The sequence below is a fragment of the Ascidia mentula genome, chromosome 6, assembly GCF_947561715.1.
Source record: "Ascidia mentula chromosome 6, kaAscMent1.1, whole genome shotgun sequence".
In the NCBI taxonomy this organism is placed as follows: domain Eukaryota; kingdom Metazoa; phylum Chordata; class Ascidiacea; order Phlebobranchia; family Ascidiidae; genus Ascidia; species Ascidia mentula.
The window spans coordinates 19,145,911-19,171,153 of record NC_138571.1 but is presented as its reverse complement, the minus strand read 5'-3'; the positions used below and the strand labels follow the sequence as shown (position 1 = coordinate 19,171,153).

General features: G+C 39.9%; 2 protein-coding genes across 2 annotated transcripts; one reads left to right on the top strand and one right to left on the bottom strand.

The window, feature by feature from the left end:
• Positions 1–1,018: 1,018 nt before the first annotated feature.
• LOC145905781 (uncharacterized) lies at positions 1,019–15,667 on the top strand. The gene is made up of 18 exons (XM_082993067.1): positions 1,019–1,102; positions 1,298–1,419; positions 1,845–2,023; positions 2,445–2,650; positions 2,899–3,039; positions 3,357–3,543; positions 3,939–4,038; positions 4,248–4,346; positions 4,509–4,599; positions 4,737–4,910; positions 10,851–11,012; positions 11,339–11,528; positions 11,767–11,922; positions 12,413–12,597; positions 12,940–13,123; positions 13,323–13,435; positions 13,650–13,743; positions 14,228–15,667. Exons 2-18 carry the CDS (start codon positions 1,317–1,319, stop codon positions 14,351–14,353), a joined length of 2,490 nt encoding a protein of 829 aa, XP_082849193.1. The 5' UTR covers positions 1,019–1,102; positions 1,298–1,316; the 3' UTR covers positions 14,354–15,667.
• A 451-nt stretch (positions 15,668–16,118) lies between these two features.
• On the bottom strand, positions 16,119–23,941 carry LOC145906065 (uncharacterized). Its single transcript, XM_082993443.1, has 15 exons — positions 23,347–23,941; positions 22,935–23,095; positions 22,003–22,728; positions 21,563–21,735; positions 21,118–21,245; positions 20,471–20,664; positions 19,977–20,180; positions 19,379–19,529; positions 19,059–19,153; positions 18,804–18,933; positions 18,354–18,434; positions 17,816–18,041; positions 17,319–17,422; positions 17,065–17,187; positions 16,119–16,777 (listed from the first exon to the last, which is right to left on the bottom strand). The coding sequence occupies exons 1-15, from the start codon at positions 23,827–23,829 to the stop codon at positions 16,385–16,387; spliced, it is 3,372 nt and encodes a 1,123-aa protein (XP_082849569.1). The 5' UTR covers positions 23,830–23,941; the 3' UTR covers positions 16,119–16,384.
• Between the last annotated feature and the right edge of the window lie 1,302 nt (positions 23,942–25,243).

The following is a 25,243-nucleotide window of genomic DNA, read 5'->3' as shown; positions in this document are numbered from 1 at the left end:
GGTAGTTAAAGTTGCATTTAGAATTCTGAATCTAATCAACAAATTTCAACAATCTAAAGAATTAATTCTCTTTCAAATATTTTGTTTACGTTAGCTTCTGTGTTATAGAAAGACTGGAGTTGTTTCAAGAAGAATCAGAAAAACATTGCAATGTAGTTCTTAATTATGAGTGCAGCTACTGATTGACGTGCGTAATACATAATAATCTGAATCAAAATAATTTATTAAACTGGTTTCTAAATTCCTGTAGGATGCTGCTAAGTGCTCAACTTGTATAACACAATCAAGATGATGTAAAATTAAAAGGCACTCATGCAAAATTTATTAAAAATTTTCCGCCTAATCGAAATACTAGGTTAGTATTACGTCAGTGAAAACCTTACTTCCTATGTGCGGTTATGAACAATCATTTTAAGATCTCGGAAAAATATTGGGGCCTAAAACAGATATTTCCTTCCGAAACCCCGAAATATATTGGACATTTGAATAAGATTAAAATGCATCGGGAATACGTGCCATAGCCTACGCTCCGTTTTATGCGGGACAGTCCCTGTTACACTTCTTGTCCTGGTCGATATACTGAAGTGTCACATTTAACGGCAGTCAGACAGCTTGCTGTGTTGTTTATACCATCTAACAGATATACTACACTATCGTCAGTTTCTTAACCTTTATACAGACACCCTCTACGCAATAAGTTTTCTATGTTATTCTATTATGGTTATCCAAAATAGAATGTTTCTAGGTATTTCAACTATTTTTGAATTAATCCAACCAATTCAGAAAAGATATTTTTTGAAGTAAAAAGTATTGCATGGGTAAAAATATGTAATATAACACATTACTTTATTTTAAACGTACATTGGGTAAACATGCTTGGTTAGTTTGTGGATTAAGATCCAACAATTACTTACGAAAGCTCCCAAAAAATGTTAGACATCGTTGTTTCGAAAAAAATTAATTTCAACTCTCAACTTTTATCTATTTCGCTACAGCGAGTTGTTGAGTACCATCGCAACAGACGAAGCTGGTCCTGAAGTTGAAAAAAGGATTTTGCATTTTGTGTGCAGAATATATTTTGTTGCCGCTGCGTTGAACCAGGGTGAGTTAAAGCCTAAAATAATACCTGAATAGTGCCTTAAACGACAATGACAAGAGCATATGTATCTTTTATGGCAATTGCAAAACTTATGAATTTGATTTTAAACAACTCAGAAAGTTTTTTAGTGCTTGTTTATTTGATTAAGTTTGACAATTTAAGCTTCAGCATGAAACTGTATGAAATTTTATTATTTAGAAACAGAACGCCTGCAAACATGGCAATGGAAAAACAATTCATGATCAGGGATACCCACACAAGAGCTATTACTGCCATTGGATTCCATCCGATGAGAAGAGAAATTGTAGTTGGTTTCGAAGGTCATACTATTTTATGTTTATAAAGTTTTGTTTTTGCAAATAAAATGTTATTTTCAGACAGCATATAGATCCCAAAGTTAATGTCAATTGCTTAAATCATATAAACTGAGTAGGCTACAGGGACCGTTTAGTGAGGAAATTACTTTAAAACTCTTTTTTTTTTAAGGCCATTTTTGAAAGACATGCAAGAAAAAATTTGCCCTACACCCAAAAAAAATAATTTCAAGCAAAAATGTTTACATGCAACATATACAGTGATTACCAACAGACATTGTCAACTAAAGCCCTTTTGCTTTTTTAAGTTCCAGTCGAGATGTATGACAAATTATGTGACAGGGTAAAGAGTTAACTAATATAAAAACAATGAAAAAACAAACAATATATTGTCTGGCTCGTAAACAATCAAGTTGTGATTTATTGTGCAGATGGTCTCATGAAATGGTGGGAGCAAGACACTGGAAAGCTAATGTTGACAAACAATGAGCACAGCGGATGGCTTACGGATATCCGATTTTGGTGGGAGCAGAAAATTCTGTTCTCTTGCGCCAACGACGGACTTATTATTGCTTGGGGAAGTGGGGGAAACGTTGTTGATAAGATAAGGGTAAGAGAAATCAGACAAACTAGCATTTACATGTTCATTTCCTGGGTTCTAATGGTCAAATTTAATCGATAAATTTCATTTTGTTTAAAAAAGGGTTGGGACAAATAAAACTTTTTGTAAATAATTTGTATATTTATAAGTAAAATTCTTTCAAAGAAAGTATGCAACTAATGTATTATCTGTTAAACAACAATTCACCACTGTCGCTTATTAAGAGTTTTTCCGATTTTATTTATGTGTGAGGCTAAAGTCAACAATTCTTTTCATTTTGTCACAGAACCTGCTTTGTAATGATGCATTATATTTTCTTTGTAAACAAAGCTAGTGTATATATACAAGCTTTTTGGATTGAAAACACACAATGATGCAAAGCAATGTATTTCTTTCTTTATTGGCACACAAATAGTTTTGTTGTTATTAGATCGGCTACCCCATGTACACAATGTGCTTCAACCTAAGGAGGCAGCAAATTATCTGTGGCTTTAACGGCTCAGTTCAATTGTTCATGCTCGACCCCACTAGAAACTGTGGCAGTTTGATCGATCGCCGCAAACCGTATATCACAACTGAGCACAGCGATATTGTCCCTTGCGTCATATGTCATGAATCCAGGGTCTATACCGCAGGGTAGGTGGCTAAATTCTACTTTAAAAATATGTCATGGACTTACACTATAAACTTACCTTGATCATCTTTCACTTTACATAACTCCATGAGACGATTGTTGTTTGTTAAGTCTTGACTCAATTACCACAATAGTTCGAAACTTTTTCGACATTTCAAATTTTTCTGTGGAATTTAATCACTTAAATGATTATTTTTCAACTCATATCACATTTTTTAAATGTTTTCAAATATGAAATATTTGTCTGCAGATTTGATGGTAGGTTCTGTATATACGACACCACTCTCTACCCTGGTACAAAGGGGTTGAATTTAATCCACTGCAACAGGAAAGCTCATGAAGCTGGGATTAATTGCATGATTTTGGTGAAGGACAATGAAAATAATACATGGTAAAAATATGGCTGGAACTTTTTGCTTCAATAGAAATTCTGACCTTTTAATTAAGGTCATACTAGTGGTAACATTACATGTCTGTCCTAACATTAGTTCCATAACTGGCTGTTATGTGTATATCTACAATAAAAAGGCCCAAATTTTTATGGTGTCTGTATGATGCCAATAGAATTAAAATGACCTACATCGGTTGTAACGTCTAAAATCTAACATTTTTACCTTTTTGGTCTGAACTCTTCCCATGAATATTCAATTCCTTTGTCATTTCTGTCTAAAAAATATTTTATTTCAAACAAAATTGATTGATATTCAGGTTGATCACCGGCTCGTTCGATCGAACGGTGAAGATTTGGTCGCAGGATGGCAAGTTACGTCACAGACTTGAAACTATTTTCCTCAACACGATAACGAGTCTTTGTTACATTCCTCGCGCTAAAGTCGTGTGGATTGCTTCAGGGTCACAGTACGCTACTTTGTTTGACCCTAAAGCGGGGGAAAATGTGAGTTTTCTTGTAATTTTGATTCGCGTTTTATGTACGGGACCGGTAGTGTATCATGTACGAATAAGGAAAGCCTCAGTTTCGTACATGTGTGCAACATTTACCATTAAAACTACATTCTACAAACATCTTCAATTCACGGTTTTATTTTCAAAAGTACATAGTGATAAAAATACTCCAAAGAGTGGTTGGTAGTTAGCGCCAGTGCGATATTTTATGTTATATTATTAGAAAAGTTCACAAGGTACGGAACTATTGGTCAATACCAGCACCACAGGCTGATTTTCGCAGTTTTTGCAACATTTTTTGTGTTAAAATGATTAATAAATCATGCATGACGAGAAAATCTAATAGGGGAATTACCAAACATGGAATAACCCCCCTCCCGCAAACAGGTTTCAGAATTTTTGCCGACATTCCAGTCAGAATCGGACGATGAGGTTCGACACAAACTACTTAAACTCCGTTACAGCCCAGAATCCGGACAAATTGTTGGTAAAAACATTTTATTGAAAGGCCAAAACCTAAGCGCTACTTGATGATTGTTTTGGAAATTTATTAGTTTTAATTGCATCACAGCCAAATACATGTGATTACGATACACGCGTTTAGATGAAAATACTAAGCATGAATCATAGAAATCAGACCAAATCTCAAAAAAAATTGATTCCAAATTTATTTTGTTATTGATTTTATTTAAATAGCATCAACGAATCGACGTCATTTAATTGTATGGAAATACAACAGCGCAGGTTGCCTCACAGCTTTGAAGTGCAAGCATCCAATTGAAAGCGTTTCCTACAGTAAGTATTGTTAATTAATACGGCTAGGTAAAAAACGTTAATTTTGAATATTTAGGCCCCCTATAAAACCTGACCTACTTTTAATTTGTAACTGGTTTACGAGCCGTTAAAGTAGGCGTGCGACCCCCACCCCTGCCTTATAGTATTTACATCCACTTGCAGCCCGGAAAGTTCCGATGCTTTTGTTCAGCGGGGGTAGCAGAGGAAACGTATACAAGTGGGAGCGACTTCAATCAAGTCACTTCATGTACAGGTATAATTGGGCGTTAATTTTCAGTCGACCGGGGTCAAGTTCAAAAAATGTTTTTGAGTAAATAAAATTGTGTGTCATGTAATCACTGTTGTCACGTCACAACTAGTTGAAACAATTGAATTAGCCTCTTTCTTTAGCATGGAACAGCTAACCCGAAAGGAATGCTTGGACAAACTGGAAAGTATTAAAAAAGAGCGTGGGATTGGAGTGAAACCCGCACAGGTCGTAAGTCCACGTGGAACACGCCCACTGGCGGCTACTCACTACGCATTTAACACCTCCTTGGTGGCGCCATCTTCCCTGTACAAGAGGTACCAGACTCCAGACTATTTTACTACCTTGCATATGATATTACTATAGTATTACTACACTTACATTACTCAATTTTATTTTGCACAAAAAGAACTCTGAAAACAGTAAATATGCGACTCAAGGACAGATCACACCATGAGGGTTATGGGTCAGGCAAAATTACAGGCAAATTGCAAGTTTTGGTTAGACCTGGTATTCGTTTGGGCACATCAAGTACAACAAATTGATTTTACCAGCTTAGCAAACTTAAAAGATAGATGCAAGTCTGAGATATTACAATTAAAACAATAACCAAGTGTATCCGACGAAAAGAGCAATTGCGTTTCAGGAACCTTCTAGAAGGGCGGGTGTAAGCAGTCATGCTCGCCAGCCCGTTCCAATGAATGTTCCAAAGTAACAATGCTACACATTTTGATACAAGGGGTTGGTTCTCTATAGCTTGACCCTAAATAACCTATTGACCTGTGGTAACCTCGGTTGCATGGTCACACCAAGTTTTGGCGCCCCCTACGACAGGCTGTGTTGTGAAATACAAGCCTGTTCCTAGGGAAGTTCCTGCACTTAGTGAGAATGTTAGGTTGGTATCCTGGGACGACGTAGGTAACAAAATGGCGGAAGCTTTAGGAGTAGAAGAAAATGGCGTCGTTAGCACGTGAACTTGGCCAGAAGGCGGGGTTGCGTTGAAAACCGGCCTGTTCCAGCGAAGTTTCAGGCTAAGATCTGGCGCCGGGGAGTGTGTAAAACTTATGGGAACGACTGTTTGCCCTTCGCACGACGTTGACTTACCAAGGACAGGTTTTATCGCCAAAACGAAACCTATTCCTTAGAAAGTTCAAAACCAGGCGAGGGAGGGAGGTAGAGAGCCGCGGCGAAATTATGATTTTTGTGGTCAAGGTGAACATTTTTTTCACATGGTTGTAAAAATGGTTGTCTTTGCTCAAAGGACAACAGGAACTCCGCAAAATGGCCTGTTTTAAACTGTGAATAAAACACAGACCTTTTCGTGGTAAAGTTCACGTTGCCTTCGGCTGATGAGTCACGCACTTGGCAGAGAGCGAATGAGCTTTCAAGGCCGAATACGTCATAATGATGATCATGTCTTTGAAATACGAGATTTGCTCGGTTGCGTGTCTTGTTTCACGTAGGGGGACATTCAAAGAAGGACTGACTAAGACAGCAGCCCGTTCCAAAAATGTTCCAACACGTGGCCAAGAAAAAGCCGGTCGCCATGCAATGAATAGCTACCGGTATAGAGCTGGTTTTACACTTGACCTTCAGCTGCTTGCGCCAACCGCACAGAAGGAACTTTCACTGGACAAGTCTCCAAAGCAGACTTATTCCTGGGAAAGTTCATTCCGTCGACCGCTGCCGTGCAATTTAGAAGTCGTGCCTTTACTGCCCGAGGCTGCTGAACTGATGCTGGTAACGTGCCTACGAGCTGCCGGGAATTCCCCAAAACAGGCTGCTGACTTAAGGGAACAGCCTGTTCCTGGGAAAGTTCCTGTAACTCGGACACTTCATGTTTTTATGAATGGGCGTTTTCTTGAACGGTGTCATATTTGACCAGAACTTAACCCAATTACTACACCGATCAATACTGCAAAAATATGATGTTTACTTACCGTAAAACACTCGTGGTTGTGTAATCACGTTGTACAAAACCCTGGAAACAGGTCGGGTTAAAGTACCGACCGGCCTGTTCCGCAGAAGTTTCATTCAAAGTGTTACTCACAATAAAGACAGAATACATCGTACTTATAACTAAAAGCCTTCCAACTTTCAGTGTCTGTCATCTAAAACTGATTAATTGGCTTACAGTCAGTCGGCTGGTCTCGCTTTCTTGTGACCCAGTCACCATACACAATTATAAATCTGCGGTCTTTCTAATCCGCTCGGCATGACCCAATTCCCCGCCCTTGAAACAAACTCACTCACAGCGTGACATTAGTTCGAATCTGGGTCGAGCGACAAATCGCGTTTTCCGGACAACCTCAAATCCCACTGAGTCGATCTTGATATTGCTGCGAGAATCTGCGAGAATGCAAAACACCAGCGAGATTACTGAAGCGATCCCACAGCTAACGTCCGCATATCAAAAAATGGCGTCCAGTCCATAATAAAACCGCGCATGACTAACACCAGTTCGCATCGGCGTGCAGCCACTTTATATACGCTCACATCCTGTTGTCTTCGACGAAGTGGCGGCCATACCAAACGAACAATAAGCCACGAAAAAAGCGCCCGACCATTGTGACGTGTCCGCGAGGATGACGTCATCGTGTCCACTCTGGGCAAAACAAGCGAGTCGCTTACGGACATACGAGTAGCGAAAAGGTAAACAAGGCATTCCATTAAAAATGGCCGCCATACTTCGGTTCGCTTAGTTTCTCGCCGGGTTCAGCTTTCCCCTGGGTGTTAAATACCTTGCTTGCCAAACTAAAGAAACTCACGCCTCGCAGCCACTGGTTGCATTTCCATGACCTCGGTATGGCGCTTAAAACGATGACAGGCTGCAGTAGGTTACTGTGCACACAGAGCCTGTTCATTTTAAGTTCCTAACCGTACAGTCTGGTACAGTGTTGGCTTGTTACAGTTTGTGAAGTTTTGAAATCTGCCGGAAACACGCAGTGTCGATCACACAACAAATTGACTTCGTGTGTAAACATTGCGCTCAGCCGGGCTCCACGAATAGGAAGACGTAAACATAATAGCATCCTGTGCAGTATTACGCGATCCTATGCAAAAATGGCGATATTGAGTTTATGGAAAACGTTCAGATTTCTTCGCAATTAATTCTTCGCGTTGTTTTGCTTCAACTATTCGCAAAGTTATAAAATTTATCACGTTTGTATGAAAAACCTACCAATTTTCGCCAAGTTATAAAAGAATATTACCCGAAAAATACGAATATTACTGTATCTAGAATACCTTTACCGACAGATCGCCAACTAAACCGACTGAAACCTCAACCTTTGCCAACTTACCATAGAGGTGACTGAGCTCCTCACTTGACCACTGCTGGTCGAAACAACATACCAAGTGACCAGCGCACGTCGCTTATAAAGTCCCCTCCTGTCGCCTTTGTCGTTTAAGCTCACCGCCAAAGCTCGAGACTTATCAAACCTTTTCCTCGAAAATCACCACAACGGCTTGCAGGCATTGTTTGGTTTGGCGCTTTCGTGACTAAGAAGGGTCCAGACTTTACTGAGATTAATTATCACCTTACACCTACCCGTAATTTTCTTATCTCCTGCGCGCCATTGTTCTTGCACCTCTGACTGCAGCGCGATTTTGACGCTGTTGTTATCAAATAATCGAATTCCGTTCGCGATAATCTAACGTAGTCTTGTGGAGAATAAGTTTGATTTGTGGGAATATGTTTTGCACCAGTGACTGATCATTGATATCCGCTATGCTTTCTTTGAAAACATTGAAACATTTTTTATCTTTGAAAACACGAACAACGTAAAATAAAACATAGTGAAATTAGTCACGTAATATTTCCTTCAATTCCAAACGTACAAAATGAAAAACAAACCCATGTTAAAAAATGTACTTTCATGGCACTGCTTTTGCTGCTAGGCATTAAAATTAAAAAAGAATTTGGCATAAAAGTTACATAGATTTTATTCAAACCGACATTTTGCCTTCCATCAACGCAAAAAATATGTTTATTTTTTCGTGTTTATTTAACAAGAAATAAATATAACAAATCTTAAGATACTAGCACTATCATTGAGGTGTTTTTATCAACAATTTCGTGATATGTTGGGGTTCTTTGTCTTTTTTTTCTTAGATTTGATAAATTGAAATTTTAAGTGTTTTTGTTTTTAAATTTTTTGTTTTAATTTTTTGTTTCAGATAAATTTGCTGCACTTGCCATGATTTAAATCAAACGTTTTAACAATTTAATCCCAGAATGTCACAAAAATGCGTAAAAAAACACTAAAAATGGATTGTTACAAATATCAACAAGAACGTTCATCTTGTAACAGTCTCAGCTAAAATCCATCGCCCGATGATTTCGCCTCTGCTGCTGTTAACGAAAGTAGGTCACGCATGACTCGGTCCGCTTCCAAAGTCACGTGACAAGGGACGCGAGTTTTGGCGCCAAAATAACTTTTGCCAGCAAACAGATGCCGGCTCGTGAGTGACAGATGGCCTTGCATGGCTGACCGTCAACCAAGCGTGGAATTAACGACCAATGATTAAGTCGTTTGTAATGAAACGTGGACGGTTTGTTCTTTATGTTTTTTAAAATCTTCTTGTGTTTAAAATTCGCTGTATTTGTAATCCCCATGTTTATGTGATTCCGGACGTTATGTAATGCACACGTTGGCACTTCATGCTTCTCTCGCCTTGTAAAGAACGTGAATATCCACACACTTAATTGAATACAAAATCCCAATCACGCCCAGGCGACGGCAAAATACGGCGAATATCAAAGATGACGTGTCACAAAACTACCGGTAGTCGACGATGACGAATTCATTTCCGTTCGCTAACCAACAACAATAACACAACCGACAGCGGAGCGGGCCAACATGTCAGGCGCTTCGCATATGTTGAATAGCAGGCCTGCAAGCGACCGGAACGCTTTTCCGCTGTCCCGCTTTCGCGCTGCATGACATCACGGGTATTGTGACATCACACAGGAAGGGACCGCGGCGTCCTGCACAGGCGGCGTCGATGCAACGCAAACAAAATGGCGCAGGGTCGGGGCGGGATTTTTCGAGCCCAGATTTGTTTGCTCTTTGCAGCCTTGGCCGCGTGAGTTTGGGATTATCGGCGGATTTTAGGGCAACGCGGAGCCGCTAATTGACCCAGTTTGGCCCGGACGTGTGGTGTGAGAACGCAGAGCATTACCTGATGACGTCAGCTGCGCTGTGTTGTGTTCTTTTTGTCTCGTGTGTTCTGGTGTTTTAGTTTCGAGACTGCTCCAGGATTTGCGATTATTTACAAACAAAGATTTTAGTTTTTTTTATTTAATTTGAAAAAAAAAACTGCGCAGATGAACAATACACAGCGGAAATAAGATGGCATAGGCTTCGATAAAACCATAAAGGTGATAAAGCTCCCCTACCTAACACAATAAGTTTCTGTCGTCTTAATAATTTACACACAACAATATTATTGGTGTGTTGCGTTGTAAGATTCCACGCGTCCAACGTTTGTTCTTGAACCACATTTCTTGAATAAATCTAACTTACACCCAGCACAATATTATCACTGGTTACGTCATCAGGGTGTGTTACGCAAACTTTAAAACCATGAAACCAGCGATTAAAATCTTCTTGCAACGTCCTTAGAAAGGTAGAGTTGCTCATTGTTTCGTCACAAAGGGATCGATTGTTGCGCAATAAAACCTCACGAATCGAGACGTTCTAAAGCCGATTCGTGGGAATTAACGAAGTTGCTTGGGGCGTCCGCCATTTTGAAATAGGACAGCTGTAATTACTGTGTTCTTTGTTTCATTGTCGGCCACTATTTGGTGATGTTGGCTTTTTGAAAGAAGAACTGAAACATCAAAATTTTGCGTAATTCAACGTTGGTTGGTTTCGTATAATATCGACATTTGATATTTACAAGCGAGTTATTGAAACAACAAATGTATTTTGGGCTTTTTTTAATGTTGGTCACATTTCCTGTTGTTATTTCAGCTACCACAGCTCCCATTGTGAATTCCTTCTTAAACATTACCATTGAATAATACAGGCATTAGTTTTTCCGTGAATTGTACAAAAATACTTAGTATAACTTAAAATAACTAAGTTACTGGAAACACGTTTGCTTGTATTGCTTGCAAATTGTACTGATTTTAGTTTTAAGTGGAATATCCATTCATTCGCATGTAGTATGTTTGGTCTTGTCACAGCCGTTGATAAAAGCTAGCGTGATGAAACTCAAGTCATAGCAATTACCATTACTCATCATTTCAGCACCAACATCTCGTTGTTGAGATGCATATACGTTGAACACCTTGACCTTCTGGTTCTTGCGTCTGAGGATGGAAACGTCTATTTGTGGGGTTTCGACTACGCGGCTGTTAGCGCCCTCACGCGGCTGACTCCAGACAAGGAAGAAGACGAGGAAGCGAGCGAGTGAGTTCGTTAGAATATCGGGATATTAATACACGAATGTGGTGTTTTGTGAAACATTCGTTGCATAAAATGGATTAGGAAATATATACTTTCATCTTACTTGTTACTAAACATAAAATCACAGCAACCATTTAAGCTAGCTGAAGAAAGTGTGCACTGTTTGGACTTATAATGTCTCATGCAGCTGATCATTTTGGCACATTTGCTTCTACAGACTTTTAAGTTAGTTCAACAATTCAGTAAAAAAGCTGCGTTTTGGCTTTTGTAAATTTGCCGTTTCTCTGACGCAATTTGACCCAAGTTTGAGTCTCACATCCGATTATCAGCAAATACAACATTCTCTTGGAGACGAATCGAGCGGTCCCCACTCCAAGAACAACCGACCCTGGTTTAACGCGAGAAGCCGAAGAAACAATGAGTGATCGAATCAATAATAACGTCACAATCAACGACGAAGATGAGGACAAACGACAAAATATCAACGAAATTGAGGAAGAAGCCAAAGACCCAGCTGACGTAATAATGGCCTTTATGTGTAAACAAATGTGATTGTGATTTCAATTTGTTTATGACGTAACCCTCGGTAAATCGTCTTGGTTTTTGTAAATTTCAGTGGAACATAGTTTTTTTACGTGTTTTAAGCAATCTCGTTAATTATGTACAATTTGAGAGCAAATATTTTCTTACGCTTATCTCCGCTAATATGGATTGTATTTTGCGACAGAGATGACGTAACCGCATTGTTTCGTAACAGAACCCGGTTACACCCCCTGCGGACGCAATGACGCGTGACTCGGTGACCAATCGGGTAGCAGGATTCATCTGCAGGAGTGTTTTGCTCGGTCATTCAAGCTGTGTTACTGCGTTGGCGATCGTCCACAACGAGTCTCTCTATACATCAACATATCTGGTATGATTATGCGCCATCTTGTGGTCTTCGAAACGCGTGAAAAAGATAATGAAGTTTTGTGCTTTAATGGACTCGATTACAATCGTGACTGATACGTTTGTATTTGATTGAACAATTTAAATCGAAAATGCGAAGTTGGCGATGTAACTTTTAGTGAAGTAAGAACCCAATTTCGAGCGTAAATTATCATCAGCAAAGGTCCCGATGGCGACACCAAACTACGTATCCGTATGTTATCGTTATATGCGTAATTGTCACCTTGGAATCTTCACAAACCCTTTTTAATCCCTATAAGTTGGGAGGAACATTCCCTCCATCTGCATAAAGTGCTTCACACTTAACTCATCATTATTAAGCCTGGAAGAAGACGTCACAGTTTTTACGACTTCAATAAATCAACCACCCCGGGGCAATCAAACTTACCACTCGCGTCACCAACGACGCTGTGACGTCACACACATGTTATTTATGACGTCATATTACATTCCAGATCTCGGGCGGTTGGGACAGGCGCATACTGATATGGTGCCTCGAAACCGGGAAACTGGAAGACTGTTTCCGAAACACGGCGTCACGTGACAACAATACCGTCGAGGAAAGTGACCCGGATGTTGAGGTGGTTGAGGAGTTGGCTTGTGACGGAGTTATCATTGATATGGAATACTGCCCTAAAAGGTTTGCACTTTTCTCAACTACTCATATTTTAGTGTCTCACGTTAATTTTGATTATTTAAATAAAACCCGTGTGTTACATCACAATTAGTATATAGTTACTATTGTTTGCTCATCTCAATGCTCTGTTGATCTTTGTTGTGTTATGCGACGCGCGGCGTTGCTTAATCGCCATTACCACGGTGCTACATTATCAGGATATAGTTACTATTGTTTGCTCATCTCAATGCTCTGTTGATCTTTGTTGTGTTATGCGACGCGCGGCGTTGCTTAATCGCCATTACCACGGTGCTACATTATCAGGACAACTCGTAAACTCTATGAAACTCGTTTTTAATTCGCTAGGAACGAGTTTGCGTATTCGAGTAGTGACGGGATGGTCTACATCCGGGAGTTCAGCCCGGTGGGGAGCGAAATGCGCATGCGTAACACACTTCAAGGTCATGAACTTGAGATAACGGCGGTGAAATGGAACGGTGTTTATGACAAGTGGATCACTGGGTCAGAAGATGGGACCATCAAGATATGGGTAAGATTTACTGTGAGTTTTCATATGGGAATATCTCATTACATGTAGGTGGATAGGCCTATGTGCCGTTTAACTAAAAATAACTTTCTAGTTGAATCAATGCTGGTGTCTCAGAATACTTATCTTAAAGTTACTCGAGTTTCTTGTCATTAGTATCTAAATTTTGTCTCCGTATATGGTTTCCATTGTTAATTTTCAGTCTGAAGACGGGATGGCTTGTGAGCACACTCTCACCACTCAAGGCGCTGTTAGCTCGCTCTGCATTGATAAAGTGAACGGATGCATTGTGGCTGCCGTGGAAAACGTCATAAAGTAAGTTGTATGACGTTATAAATTTATTTTTACCGCCTGGGAAGGATGAACACCCGATCGAACTTTACCACAATTGCAATTTAACGTTTTGTTGAAAATTATTGCCTAAATTAAACTAAAATAAGCTATTGTGGCTTCCGGGACTCCCCCCTTGTGACTTTGTAACGTTTGGGGGAATTACCTTTTCGAAAGATTAACTCCCATGTTTTCGTAGGGTTTACGACATGGAAACTTGCAACTTGGTGCAAACGAATATCGGACATAGTGAGAACATCAGAAGCATCGTACACGTGGTGGAGAGATCGCAGGTGATTAAGAGCAGTTGTATATGATGTGGCCACTTGCATATATGTCTTGTGTATTGTATGTGTGGAATGAAACGTTAACCTGGCGATCACTGTCGTTTCAATATATAATTGCACACAAGTATTGACACAAGAAGGACTCGCTTTTAAGGATCAGCCAGGTAAAATATATGGATATATTTTTTGCGCTATGGACGTCCTTATTCATAAAGAACGTTTTGATTCTATGTGAACAATGAGCTCATGGCGCCTATGGAGAGAAATATATGTTTTTGGCGACTGTTTGAGTATTATGTGTGTGTGGAGCATACTAAATATATTCAACTGTATGCGGATTTATCTAAACAAACTGCTCGTGGAATACCCTACAATTGCGTTTATTATTTAACTTATTTTGAAAATTCGCAACATTAACCAAATACAAAATACAAGAGACAACTTTATTCACTTGTAAATACCAGCAACAATTACGTATGATTTACCGCAGTATGTCTCTGGTTCATGGGATAAAACCATACGGATTTGGAACGCTTACCGCCGTCCAGTGAGACGAAGGCAACCGAATAAGAACGAGCACGATTTGATGAACCCTCGAAGATCATCTCTCAGATAAGCATCACCTTTTTCAACATGTTCTATGCGAGTTATCAACGGTTTTGTTGCGTTTTTTACCTATATATGTGACTGCAGTCCCGTCCAACTCCTAATATTCTGTTCCACGGCCATTTGTTTTACATAGTCGGTTTTGGAAAGATTTTCTTTTGCTTGTACGAAGTAAGTTTACCGGCAGTTTCGATAAAGTTTTTGTTAGAACTAAACGCGCACACGTTATTTTGGAAAGCCTTTTAATGTGACAAACATTCCAAGCAAGCTTGAAGCATGCAGCTCATGCGAGCTAATCCAACATATTGTACCACAGTTAATATGAAAAAAGAACTTTTATTTTCTCAAAAATAACCAACCACTTACTAGCAATAACGTACATACGCAGCCCGGTAAACAGCACACAGCAAACCACGAGTGTCTGTAATTGATTAAGCCGGGCTTGGATGTAAGCACTTTGCCCTCGTTTAACCTCTCTGTGATGAATCATCGGACACGTCACGTAGGATACCAATGTTCCTGAACACAACACCGGGGATTTTCAAACTGTGTTGTGTTGCTTGCTACAGTTCGAGGCTTTTTTATAACTTCGAGTTTTTTTGATATTATGTACTGTTTTTAGAAGTATATCAATTCGAGATTGGTCTAAATTTCCAATTCCAGCCATTGCTATCGTAAGTACCAACATTCCAGTGTTTACTAAATAGCTTATGAATGTTATACCTAAACACTAGGCAAGCACTGTGCCACCCTATGTACAGCAATATTGAAATCACTTCATACAATATGCATCCTGTCCCAATATTACCTCTGATACCATTCCACTGTTTCTGAATTGAATTTTTTGTAACAAATAACCGCAGTGTTGTTATTAAAAGTGTTGTTTTACCTTCCATGTAAAGCAGGTCGACAAATCTGCGCGCATTTGGAAAGTAGGGGAGTTTTTCAGGAACTAATTATCAGGGTTCGAATTAAGTTATTGTTGCTCTGGAGTTAGTTAAACTCTGTGTAACGTGTGAATCAAAGTTTGCGGTCAACATATCTCATAAACTTGCATGGTGTACGTACGTCATATGCCCTTTAACACTTTCCGAGTATGTACGTATTAGTACTTTGCGCAGTACAAACTCAAATTCAGGGTTTATTTTAGTCTTTTATGCGACCAAAATGTGATCACAACGATTTAATTTTAAACTGGATATTTAAATCGGTCGTTAATTGCCTTCACCTTTGCGTCGTGCAAAAATGACACTATGACCTCTGACGTCAAAAATTCTGTGCAGGAAATATTATTCACTGTTTTTTATTCTTATTATTTATCTGACCCCGTTTTTTATTTGTTTGTATTTCTTTCGTTTTCTCTTAAGTTTTATTTGTAATAAACAGTTATATTTTGACATTTTTAAGTTTTGTTCCTCACATACGAATACGTTGATTTTGAACAAGATTCAATTACAACCGACCACACTTAAACATTTTTGAAACTGTTTTTGCAAAGATTTTACGTGATTGAATTCCTGACGTCTTCGCCAAACTAATTTGATATTCACCTCAAATTAAAACTAAATACATCTCTAATTATTAATTCACTAAGTCTTGAGTCTTAGTGTTGCAACATTTTTTATTATACTTTTTGCAACACATTTCACGTAAAAATCCAGTTTATTCCAGATAGGCTTTCGTTTTCAAGCTTATTTACAAAGAAATATGAACAAAATATTTCACACAATATGGCAGGATAAACACTTTACAATACTTACAATTGTACAAATATCAACACAGAGTTGAGCTTCGAGCAAAACGATTGTCCACTGGATGGCGTTGTTTCTTTTCAACTCGAATCAAACCGATTTTTTGTTATTTCGTCAAATAATAAAATAATTAAAGTAGTCTTTTACGATCCATAATAGAAGTAGAAACTGTTATGCTGATACGAATACATTTTATCAATTACAAACTATCGCTTTCACCAATGGATCGTAAAGGACATCACCAATATGTGGTAATTGCAGTAATTTTTTTTAGCTCTAAATGAAATGTTTCAATACTTTCTGTTGCTCAGTTCGTTCATTCTTCTTTCTATCTCGATCGCGTTCCTATTCGATAACTCCGAATACGCGTCCTCGTTAAATCGTTGGCGCACTCCAGCGATCGACCTTTCGCTGGGCGTGTAGCCGTTAGAGGTCGCTAACGATTCACGAGAAGCTTCCGATTGAAACCGATAACTTCGCTTTGCTTTCAACTCTGGCCTCTTTCCTGGATCGGAAGTTCCGTTGCTTTGTCGCGACTGTGGTGGTACGGATATAGCTTGTCTCGTTTTCGGCTCTGTGCTGTTTCGACTCTCAGTCGATCTCCTCTCTCGTCTTCTTCTCTCCATGAATCTTTCCTTCAGAGCTGATGGAGTGTTGGTCACTCTCAGGGCGTTGATGCGTTGCTGTAAGGAAGGAAAAGGGGTTGACTGTTGATTTCATTGCAAACTAAGTAAGAAATCAGTGAATTCGTAATATTTTAATATGTTTCTTTGAAGTGTTCTTAACCAAACAATTTATTTGCAAACTTTGCTTAAAACTTTGATCTACACAAAAAAGAAAAATACTGGCGCACATGGATCAGTGTTATCACAGAGCAGTCGCACAGCCAAATACAAATAGCGGTCTAAATATGTAGAACTATTCTGTAACATATTCAAATATACAGAAGGTTGCCCAAAAAATCACTCACTCGTTTCCCGCGTTCCAGTTTACAGAACTGTTCTTTCATCTCTTGTCTAGTTTCCTCCACCCACTGAGCTCTGAAATCGTCGCAGAAAGTTGCTATGGATTGGAGCATGATTGCAAACGGTTCCTGGAACAAAAATATGCATCAATTTCTCAGAAAAACTTCGGAAATTCCTCCCGAATAACAGGATTTTCACCAACACGTCTGAGCAAACTTTCTAAATGGTCAAAATTGCAAATCGCACGTTAATTATGTACCCTTGCTTCCGCCCTGTCAGCGGGTATGAAGTAATTCTGGAATTCTTCCGCCACAGCCAACGTGTCCTGGTATATTTGCGCCATTTCTCGCATTTTGGCGGTTGCTGAAACGTAAAAATGTTTAATTTTTTTTCAGTGATGAATTCTGGGCAGTAAAACTGATAAATCCGGTAGCTGTAGATTCGGACTGGTTCGTTACATTGCAAAGAAGCACGTTTCATTTAACAGAAGCCTTGTTTTTTCAAGTACTACTGTTCGACAAAATCATTTAATCAAAGCTGAAAGAAGCAATTTTTTTCTATAAATTGTACTAACCACCTGATCACTTTAACGATAAAACGATTCATTAAAAGACAATCTCCTGTACTGAGCTCACAGTACATGTGCGAAGTAGACGCTTACCATATGAGACCAGCGCCGAGCGCATGAGGCCCTCGACATAGGCCTATTATACTCAAAAGTAGTTTCAATTTCATCCGTTAAGTTACTGCACTTACCTTGGCCCAGAAAAGACTCCAATTTCTCCTCTGCAACTTCCGACTCCGCGGGGATCGTGCTTCCATGGATGATACTGGGGAGGAGTCGCAACTTGCAATCCTCCAACTCCAGCGCCGTCACTTCAAGGTCATCGCCAAGGTTATGCAATGGCGCCGAAGCAGCTTTCAGTATGACATCTTGTTCAGGAAGGGCCGTGTTGTCGTCCATTCTAGGACTGGTGAGTTCCTGGTGATTAATAAAGGTTTTAGTTTGTGATAAAATAGAACCAGACCTCTTAACACCTGGAAACCTCCTATTTCCGGCACAAAATTTATGGAAACATTTTTCGGCAGTTTGTATCTGTATGTTTCTACTGCACAAAAAGTGATATGTTTTGATATTGTAGGTTTTGGGTTGTTTTAATTGTGGCGATTTCGAAACAAAATAGGTAATGAAATATTATCAGCAAAAGATACATTACAACCGATTATCGAAACAAATAGTTCATAATCAGGTTTCATTACACATGTCTCAAAACGTTAATGATTTCTTCGTCACCTCAGTGGACAATTTTCCTTCAGCTTTCATCTGATCGCGAACCGTCTTCACAGTAAACTGCAGGAGGTTGAATTCCCCGCCCTTAAAAATAAGAGTTGAAAGTTTATTTCAATTCAACAAATTTACTAACCTGTGGATTGAATTTTGCCATTGTAACTACATAGACATAATTATACTAGAAACAGTTCAATTCCATAAGAGCATGCGCGAAGTAACTCCTTTAGACGTATATGTCGTTTATCTTATTTACCGCAAGGTGTCGCCCCGGTTACATTACCATCAAAGTACTAATAGGCCGTCAAATAAGCCTTAATTATGTCTGTAAGTTGCCGCGTGTTAACGCACTACATAAGACATAATGTCTACGATTTGCTATTAGAATCAGGCGTCATTTTATTGCCTAGCTTTGAAGTCAGTTAGATCATATTCTCGACATCGAAAATCACATACTTTTGACTTGACGTCTTTGAGTTTGGGCAGAATGTCCAGATGGTAGCCGTAAGCATCGCCACGCTGCGTACCTTTGTTCAAGTGGTTACCTAGCAACAGCACGGTCTCCAGGACACGTTTCAACGTCACGCTGTAACAAAAGCTCCCGGATGTCACAAGGTCAAGGTCGTTTAAAAAGTGAGACTTGTTTTAGTGAATGAACCGCGGAAAGCAAGGTAGCGTGGTTTTGTGTTTGGTTCTATTTGTTCAACTTACTTGTTAACTATGAACTGGCAAGCTTCAGTGACCGCTGCCAATTGTTCTTGTATTTCCACCATTCTGTCCGGGAATTTTTTGGCGAATATCCAACACTTCATGAAATATAAAGTTCATTTCAAAACACAACATCTATCTTCCAATATTATTTTATTCGAAATCTATATTTTGTCAATCTAACAGTGGTGGAATACAAAGAGTTTAGAACCATACTTTAAAACGGACAAAGAAACCAAAAATACTTAAGAGTAGCTGACAAATAGTGTGAAATTATATGTAAATGACAAGGATCACATCGATAGAAAAACGTGACGCCTGACCTCTAATCTTTCGTCAAGGTTAGGGATCATGGCAAGCATCAGAACAAACTGCTCGGGTTTATCCAAAATTCCCTTCGGATGAGCTTTAAGTGCGTCAGCGATTTCATCCAGCTCCTCTGGACTCGGTCGAATGTCGTAGAGAGCTTGTAATCTTCAACGTTCGTAAGATAGCGGTAAATTTTAAAGAATAGTTACGTAAATCAAAAAGCAACAAAAATTTCAATGGCAAACCACAAACTATGAATGTATGTTTTTTGGTGCATTATTTCGTAAATTTCAGTAAAGGAAGTCACAAGAGTAAGAAAAAAAATGGCATGGCTTTAAAACGACGGTGACACGACAACCGTGACGTATTAGTTATGATGTGTTGTTAAGTTCTGATCGGGGCTTTTGAGAGAAAAATCCGGTACGAGACCTTTTAAGGGGGCGCCAAGTCTCGGACGTAAGAAATCCCTAATTTTAATGAAAACAATAATATTGATGGACCCCCCTTTTGGTAGTCAAGGTTCACCTAGATTTGTGTGGAACCTAGTGTGCCGCTGTATACCACCGTCCTTTCGTAGGGCCCATTTCCAATAAAAACAGCTTAGAAACTGACCCGTCAACATCAAGTTTATCATCATCCATGTTAATGATGGTATCGTGTATTTCCTCCACTGGGAGGCGCACTGAACCCGCTCGGATTCCGACCAACCTCGATCTTTCCATGCCAAGTACCTTGAGGGTTTTCCCTGGTTCGCGGCTCCGGGACTGTCCCTTTCCCCGCGGGCTCGGAAGCGCTGCTGGTGGTCGGCTGAATAATCTTCAGTACAAAACATGGTTTGCATAAAAAATACAACTCGTGACTTTTTAAATGGCATAATTGCACAAGATGTTTTTTCTTTCAATGGAGAATTTTGAACTGACAAGTCAGATTATTTGCGAGACAGGAAAACCTCGCTGAAGAATAACTTATACAGCCCGACAACCTACAAACAAATTCCTCAGCTGCTCGCCGACTAGTTTAAGTATTTTACTTATTTCACAAAGCCAAGTTTCCGAAAAAAACATCTGCTGCCCACAAATAACCACAAAAGCCCGAACTTTTCCTACTTTTCAAATTGATCTTGGTCGAAAACAATCGAATCCTCGCATTCTTCCCAGAACACCCGGTTTTCATCGGTTGAAATTCGACGAAGTTGCCTCGAAATTTTGTTCCAGAAGAGCGACTTCAGTTGAGGGGTATTTCCCTCTTGTGGAACAGGCGAGCTTGCTAGCGCCACCGGTGACGGGGGTGGAGGACTGATCTGCGAAATTATGCGTTGATGATGTTGCTTTGTAAATAATGGCGTGAACGGTAGAACTGTAAATTGTGGAGTTACAGGACCACAATTCATCAAGTTGAAAAGGATAATATAAACTATAGTGGATCTACACATGAACAAGCAAGCTACACTGGCAGACTGTTGGCAGACAATCGCATCGGGTGTGTTTGTGTTATGCTGAAAATATCGATCTAACAAACAACTCGGCAAGTTGGATGTTTTATATCAGAAAAGTATCTTTCGCCGTTATATGAAGGCATCATCAGCTTCTGCACTTGCTTGTTCAATTAGAGTCAATGCGTCGCTTACATTTACTACTTTAAAGACAAATATAAGCAACGTTTTCTATTCGCACTTTCATACAAAATCTTAAGATTAGGGTGAGACAAGTTCAGACTAATGGCAAAGTAAAAATGATTCTTTCAATGTGATTACTGGTATAGACATGTGGTCGAATCCATCCGCTCCGTTTTCCCCTTCAACAAAACCGGATGAGTGCAAGGACATCCCTGTACTCTCCTTAGTCAGTTCCGAACCGTTTCGTTGAACCGGATCGTTTGCAACTAAAACAATGCAGATATTTTGTTGAGAACATTCACTTTTGAGAGAATCCGTCTATACTTAACATGTGAAGATCGTTACGTTTGAAAAGGCTTAGTCGCACGCCACTGTTATCTTCATACGTATGTTATAAAATAAGCCACTAACATTAATTAGGAAAATACTTATTTTAGATTCAGACTTTTTCAATATGTTTTAAATCACGGTGATCGCATTTAACTTTAGAAGATCTAAAATAGCGCATTCCCTGTCATCGCCATTCGAGGCAAATCCCTTCTTTAGAAAATCTTTTAATCAAAATATTTTTAGGAAGACATACCTTCTGTGTCCTCATCGTCCGCGAACCTCGTCTTCTTCTTGTTCTCGTTAATTCTCTGCAACTCTCGCGTCTTAGTTTGTTGTGTGACGTCATTCTTTGACGTCACGGGGTTTTGGTTTCCTCCGGAGGATGGTTGTGACTTAAGTAACGATGAGGTAGTTTGTGTTGTGACCCTGGCGACGGACAATGAGTTAAACTGTTTGTTAAAATTGAAGGATGACGTCAAATTGTCACCAAAACTTTAGTGCTGCGTGGAAAACTATAAATTGCACCTTTTAGATGCAAATGTACATCATACAATAACTGCCAAACGTACGTTTTATCGTCACGCAAGAGATTTGTTTACCGATGGACCGTTTTAAATAAACATTGTGGCATTCACGGCTTCACTAAATACGCCCAGGTCCAAGTTAAGTCGGTTTATGAGGTTTTTTTCTCACCCAGGTGGGTGTTTGTTGGGGTCGTACAGCTTCGATGTTCGCAAGATACTTTTTTCCGAGGTTTGAGTGCTCGCTACAAACGTCGGTTGACACCCATCACTCGTACCGCGAATCCCATTGTCTTCTCCATTCTTCACCTCATTGTTTTCAAACGAATTCTCGCCATTGTCTCCTCGTTTGTTTTCGGAACTTGAGTTTTCTTGATTGGATGTTTTCGGGAACGACTGTGTGGCGGTTTTCATATCTTCAGTTGCACCTTGAGGGCTTTTCAAGTCGTGAGAATGATGGACGTTCCTGGGTTTGAAGTCTCTCGTGTCCTCCGCGTCCACTTTTGGTGCACCTGGACCAGGTGCTGTTTTACGCTCAACCAGTGCTGGCTCTGTGGCACTTTTAAACGCCAAAGGACGCGATGCCGTCTCAGTTGCTCTGTTGGGATCCTGGCGCGGGCTTTTAGTGTCGCTTTTCGGCTTCGAATTCCCGAATAAAGTCTTGCGTGGTGCTGCTTTCGGTTCCGGGGAATCCCGCTTTCTTGCCTCATTTGCCAAAGGAGAAATATGTTTTTTATTCTCAGCGTGCTTCGGGGTTTCGAACACGTTTTCTTCGTGTTTCTTGGCCTTAGGGGTTTCACCGTTTGTAGTTGGGGTCTTCTTTCGGGCCGGGGGCGTGGGGGGCTTTTGCTTGGGACTGGGTGATAACTCAGTAATGATTGGGGTTGTGATCGTTTCTCTGTCTCACAAATACAAATGTTTAATGGTAGAAAAGGTAAGGTTTTTTTGTATATAAGTTACATAAAGCAACGTTTCCTGATCCTAGGTTCCATAAATAAATAGAAACGGGTGCATGTTCAGGCTCTGGTTCAGGCAAAAACGTGTTAACTTTATTCTTGCAGGGGCTGTGCGTTATCAGTATAGTATAAGACTATGCTAACGTACCGACTGAGTTCATCAGTTGTTGGTTCTGTGACGTAGCTCAAGGCTTTAGTGACACCCGCGCCGAAAAACGAGTCCTCGTTTACCGCGGCCATGACCGTTTTGGTGTCGAAAGGTGCAGATGCTCGGTTGGCGCCAAGACGTGGATGGGCTCGAATTCTTGCCTACAAAAAAAACATTTTGCTGCCTACATATAAACTTTTGAGCCTTTGGACTTGTATTAGTGATGGCAGTAAAACCAAGTGGCAAGCAAATTAGTTGCTGTATTTGGGATATAACATTCGGAAAATATTTTTCTTTTCAATATCGAAGTTAAACGTGTCATGTAAAAGAGTGCCGCCGGAAACGACGGAATTGTTAAAGAGAAACCTAAAATTTAATTGGAAAAATAACAGAGTTGGACGCCATGTTGCACCTGTATATCCGCTCCATCACAATTGTCAGTCTCGATCGAGATTTTGAGAATCGCCTTCGGTGTGACGTCACTACTTTTCGAGGGGGGTGATTTTTTAGGCGGTTTCTTTCCTGGTTCCATAGTGGGGGTTTTCCCGCCTTCGACAGCTCCCTTGTTCTTGTTTATGACTTGAGCGACGTCGGTCCAACGATAAACGTGCGCTGAATCTTCGAACTTTTCGCTGTGTGTGAGACTCTCAATGTGGCCGAGGTCCAGGAGCTTCTGAGCGTATTTCACCGCTTTCCCGCGGGAACCTTCGAACTTTGTGTAGTAAACCAACAGTCGGTTGACCAGAACCTCACCACGGAAGACATCTTTGGAGGATGGCATTATGGATGAGGCTGAGGAGGTTTCTTTTGAACAAAGTCCTCTTTTTTCCTTCTCTTCCTTGGGAAAATGCGGACTTCCGTTGTTTGAAAACAACTTTTTACCGACAGTTGCCATCACTGGGGTTGTTGTGGATCGAGGACCAAGAAATATTCAATTTTCCTGCGTATTTATTTCTATCTCGCTCTCTCAATGCATTTACCTATGCCTACAAAATCAACATTTAACAAAATTCCCAGTACCTGAACGGTATTAACATTTATTACAAAGACTTTCCTAAGAACATTTCAAGTAAATTATCTAAAACCAGGAATATTTTCGCTGGTATATAGGCTATGATGAGTAACACGCGTTATTATATAACGTCTAAGGTTACTGATGCATTTTTTTAAAAGACTGACCACTTGAAAACTTTATTGGCGCGAGTTTCGCGAGCTAAATTGTGCACCAGTACCGTAGCTACAAAAGTTATAGACCCTATAGACTGACGTATTGCAGAAACGGTATCAAATAATGATGCTAAAGCGCATCACGATCATTCGTATATAACTTGCAATGCCTATTCATGGCAGCAACTTGTCTGTGTGCACAATCTAAGTCGCATTCGGACACTCTTGTGGTTTACAGGATCCCTTTTGGCAAAAACTACTCTCAAGAATTCGTGTCGCACTTATATTAGATCGCTTGAGAAGTTGCAAATATCCACTTCGAGTTATGAGTGGGTTCGACCTCTTATCTTCAAGGCACTCAAAAATGCTTTCAACCGTTCCGCTTCGTTAGGTCGGCTTAACAATTTCGTACAAACAACAGAACTTCACTGACGTCTGATACAAAGAAAATTGAAAGAAATTCCAAGCTGCACAGTTGTTTTTATCGCTAACCGTATTGAGAATCTTTGGTTTCGACTTTATCGTTGTTCAAATTGTTTATAATACGAAAAATAATCAATTCACCGACTCTTTTATACTCTGTTATTTAACAGTGAATAAGCACAGAACCTGACAATGCTGTTTGGGCGAAATTAGCGTTGCTCTACATTTTACTATAAAATACCGCACTGGCGCTGCTGGTCTGCTATTCTTTGTGAGTAATTTTGGATATCTGACAAGTAAAGACAGATGTCTTTGTGACATTTTCTCTATTATTTAACTTTCCTGTTCCTATGTTTGTCTAAAGAATCAACCAGTAGGTTGGTTATATTGCTTGAAACCTTCGTAATCACCTTAGAGCCGACAGCTTCAAAGCGTCCGTTGTTTCTCAAACAACCTAGCGATCCTACGATGGCGTTGATTACTGCGGGCGCATTCCAGGGCGAGGACGAACAACTAAGTTTGATTGTCTGTCGATCGTTCAATGCGCGCTGTTTATGTTCGCTAACAATTAGTGAGTAACTGATATAAGGACGGGGGCTCGAGTCGTTATGGTAACGGCAAGAGGCGTCGTTACCGGCGCGGTTTACGAACTGATAATAGCAAAATCGTTTTGATACATCTGTGTGTGCTTGTTGGAACTACTTCCATACAAACTTGTT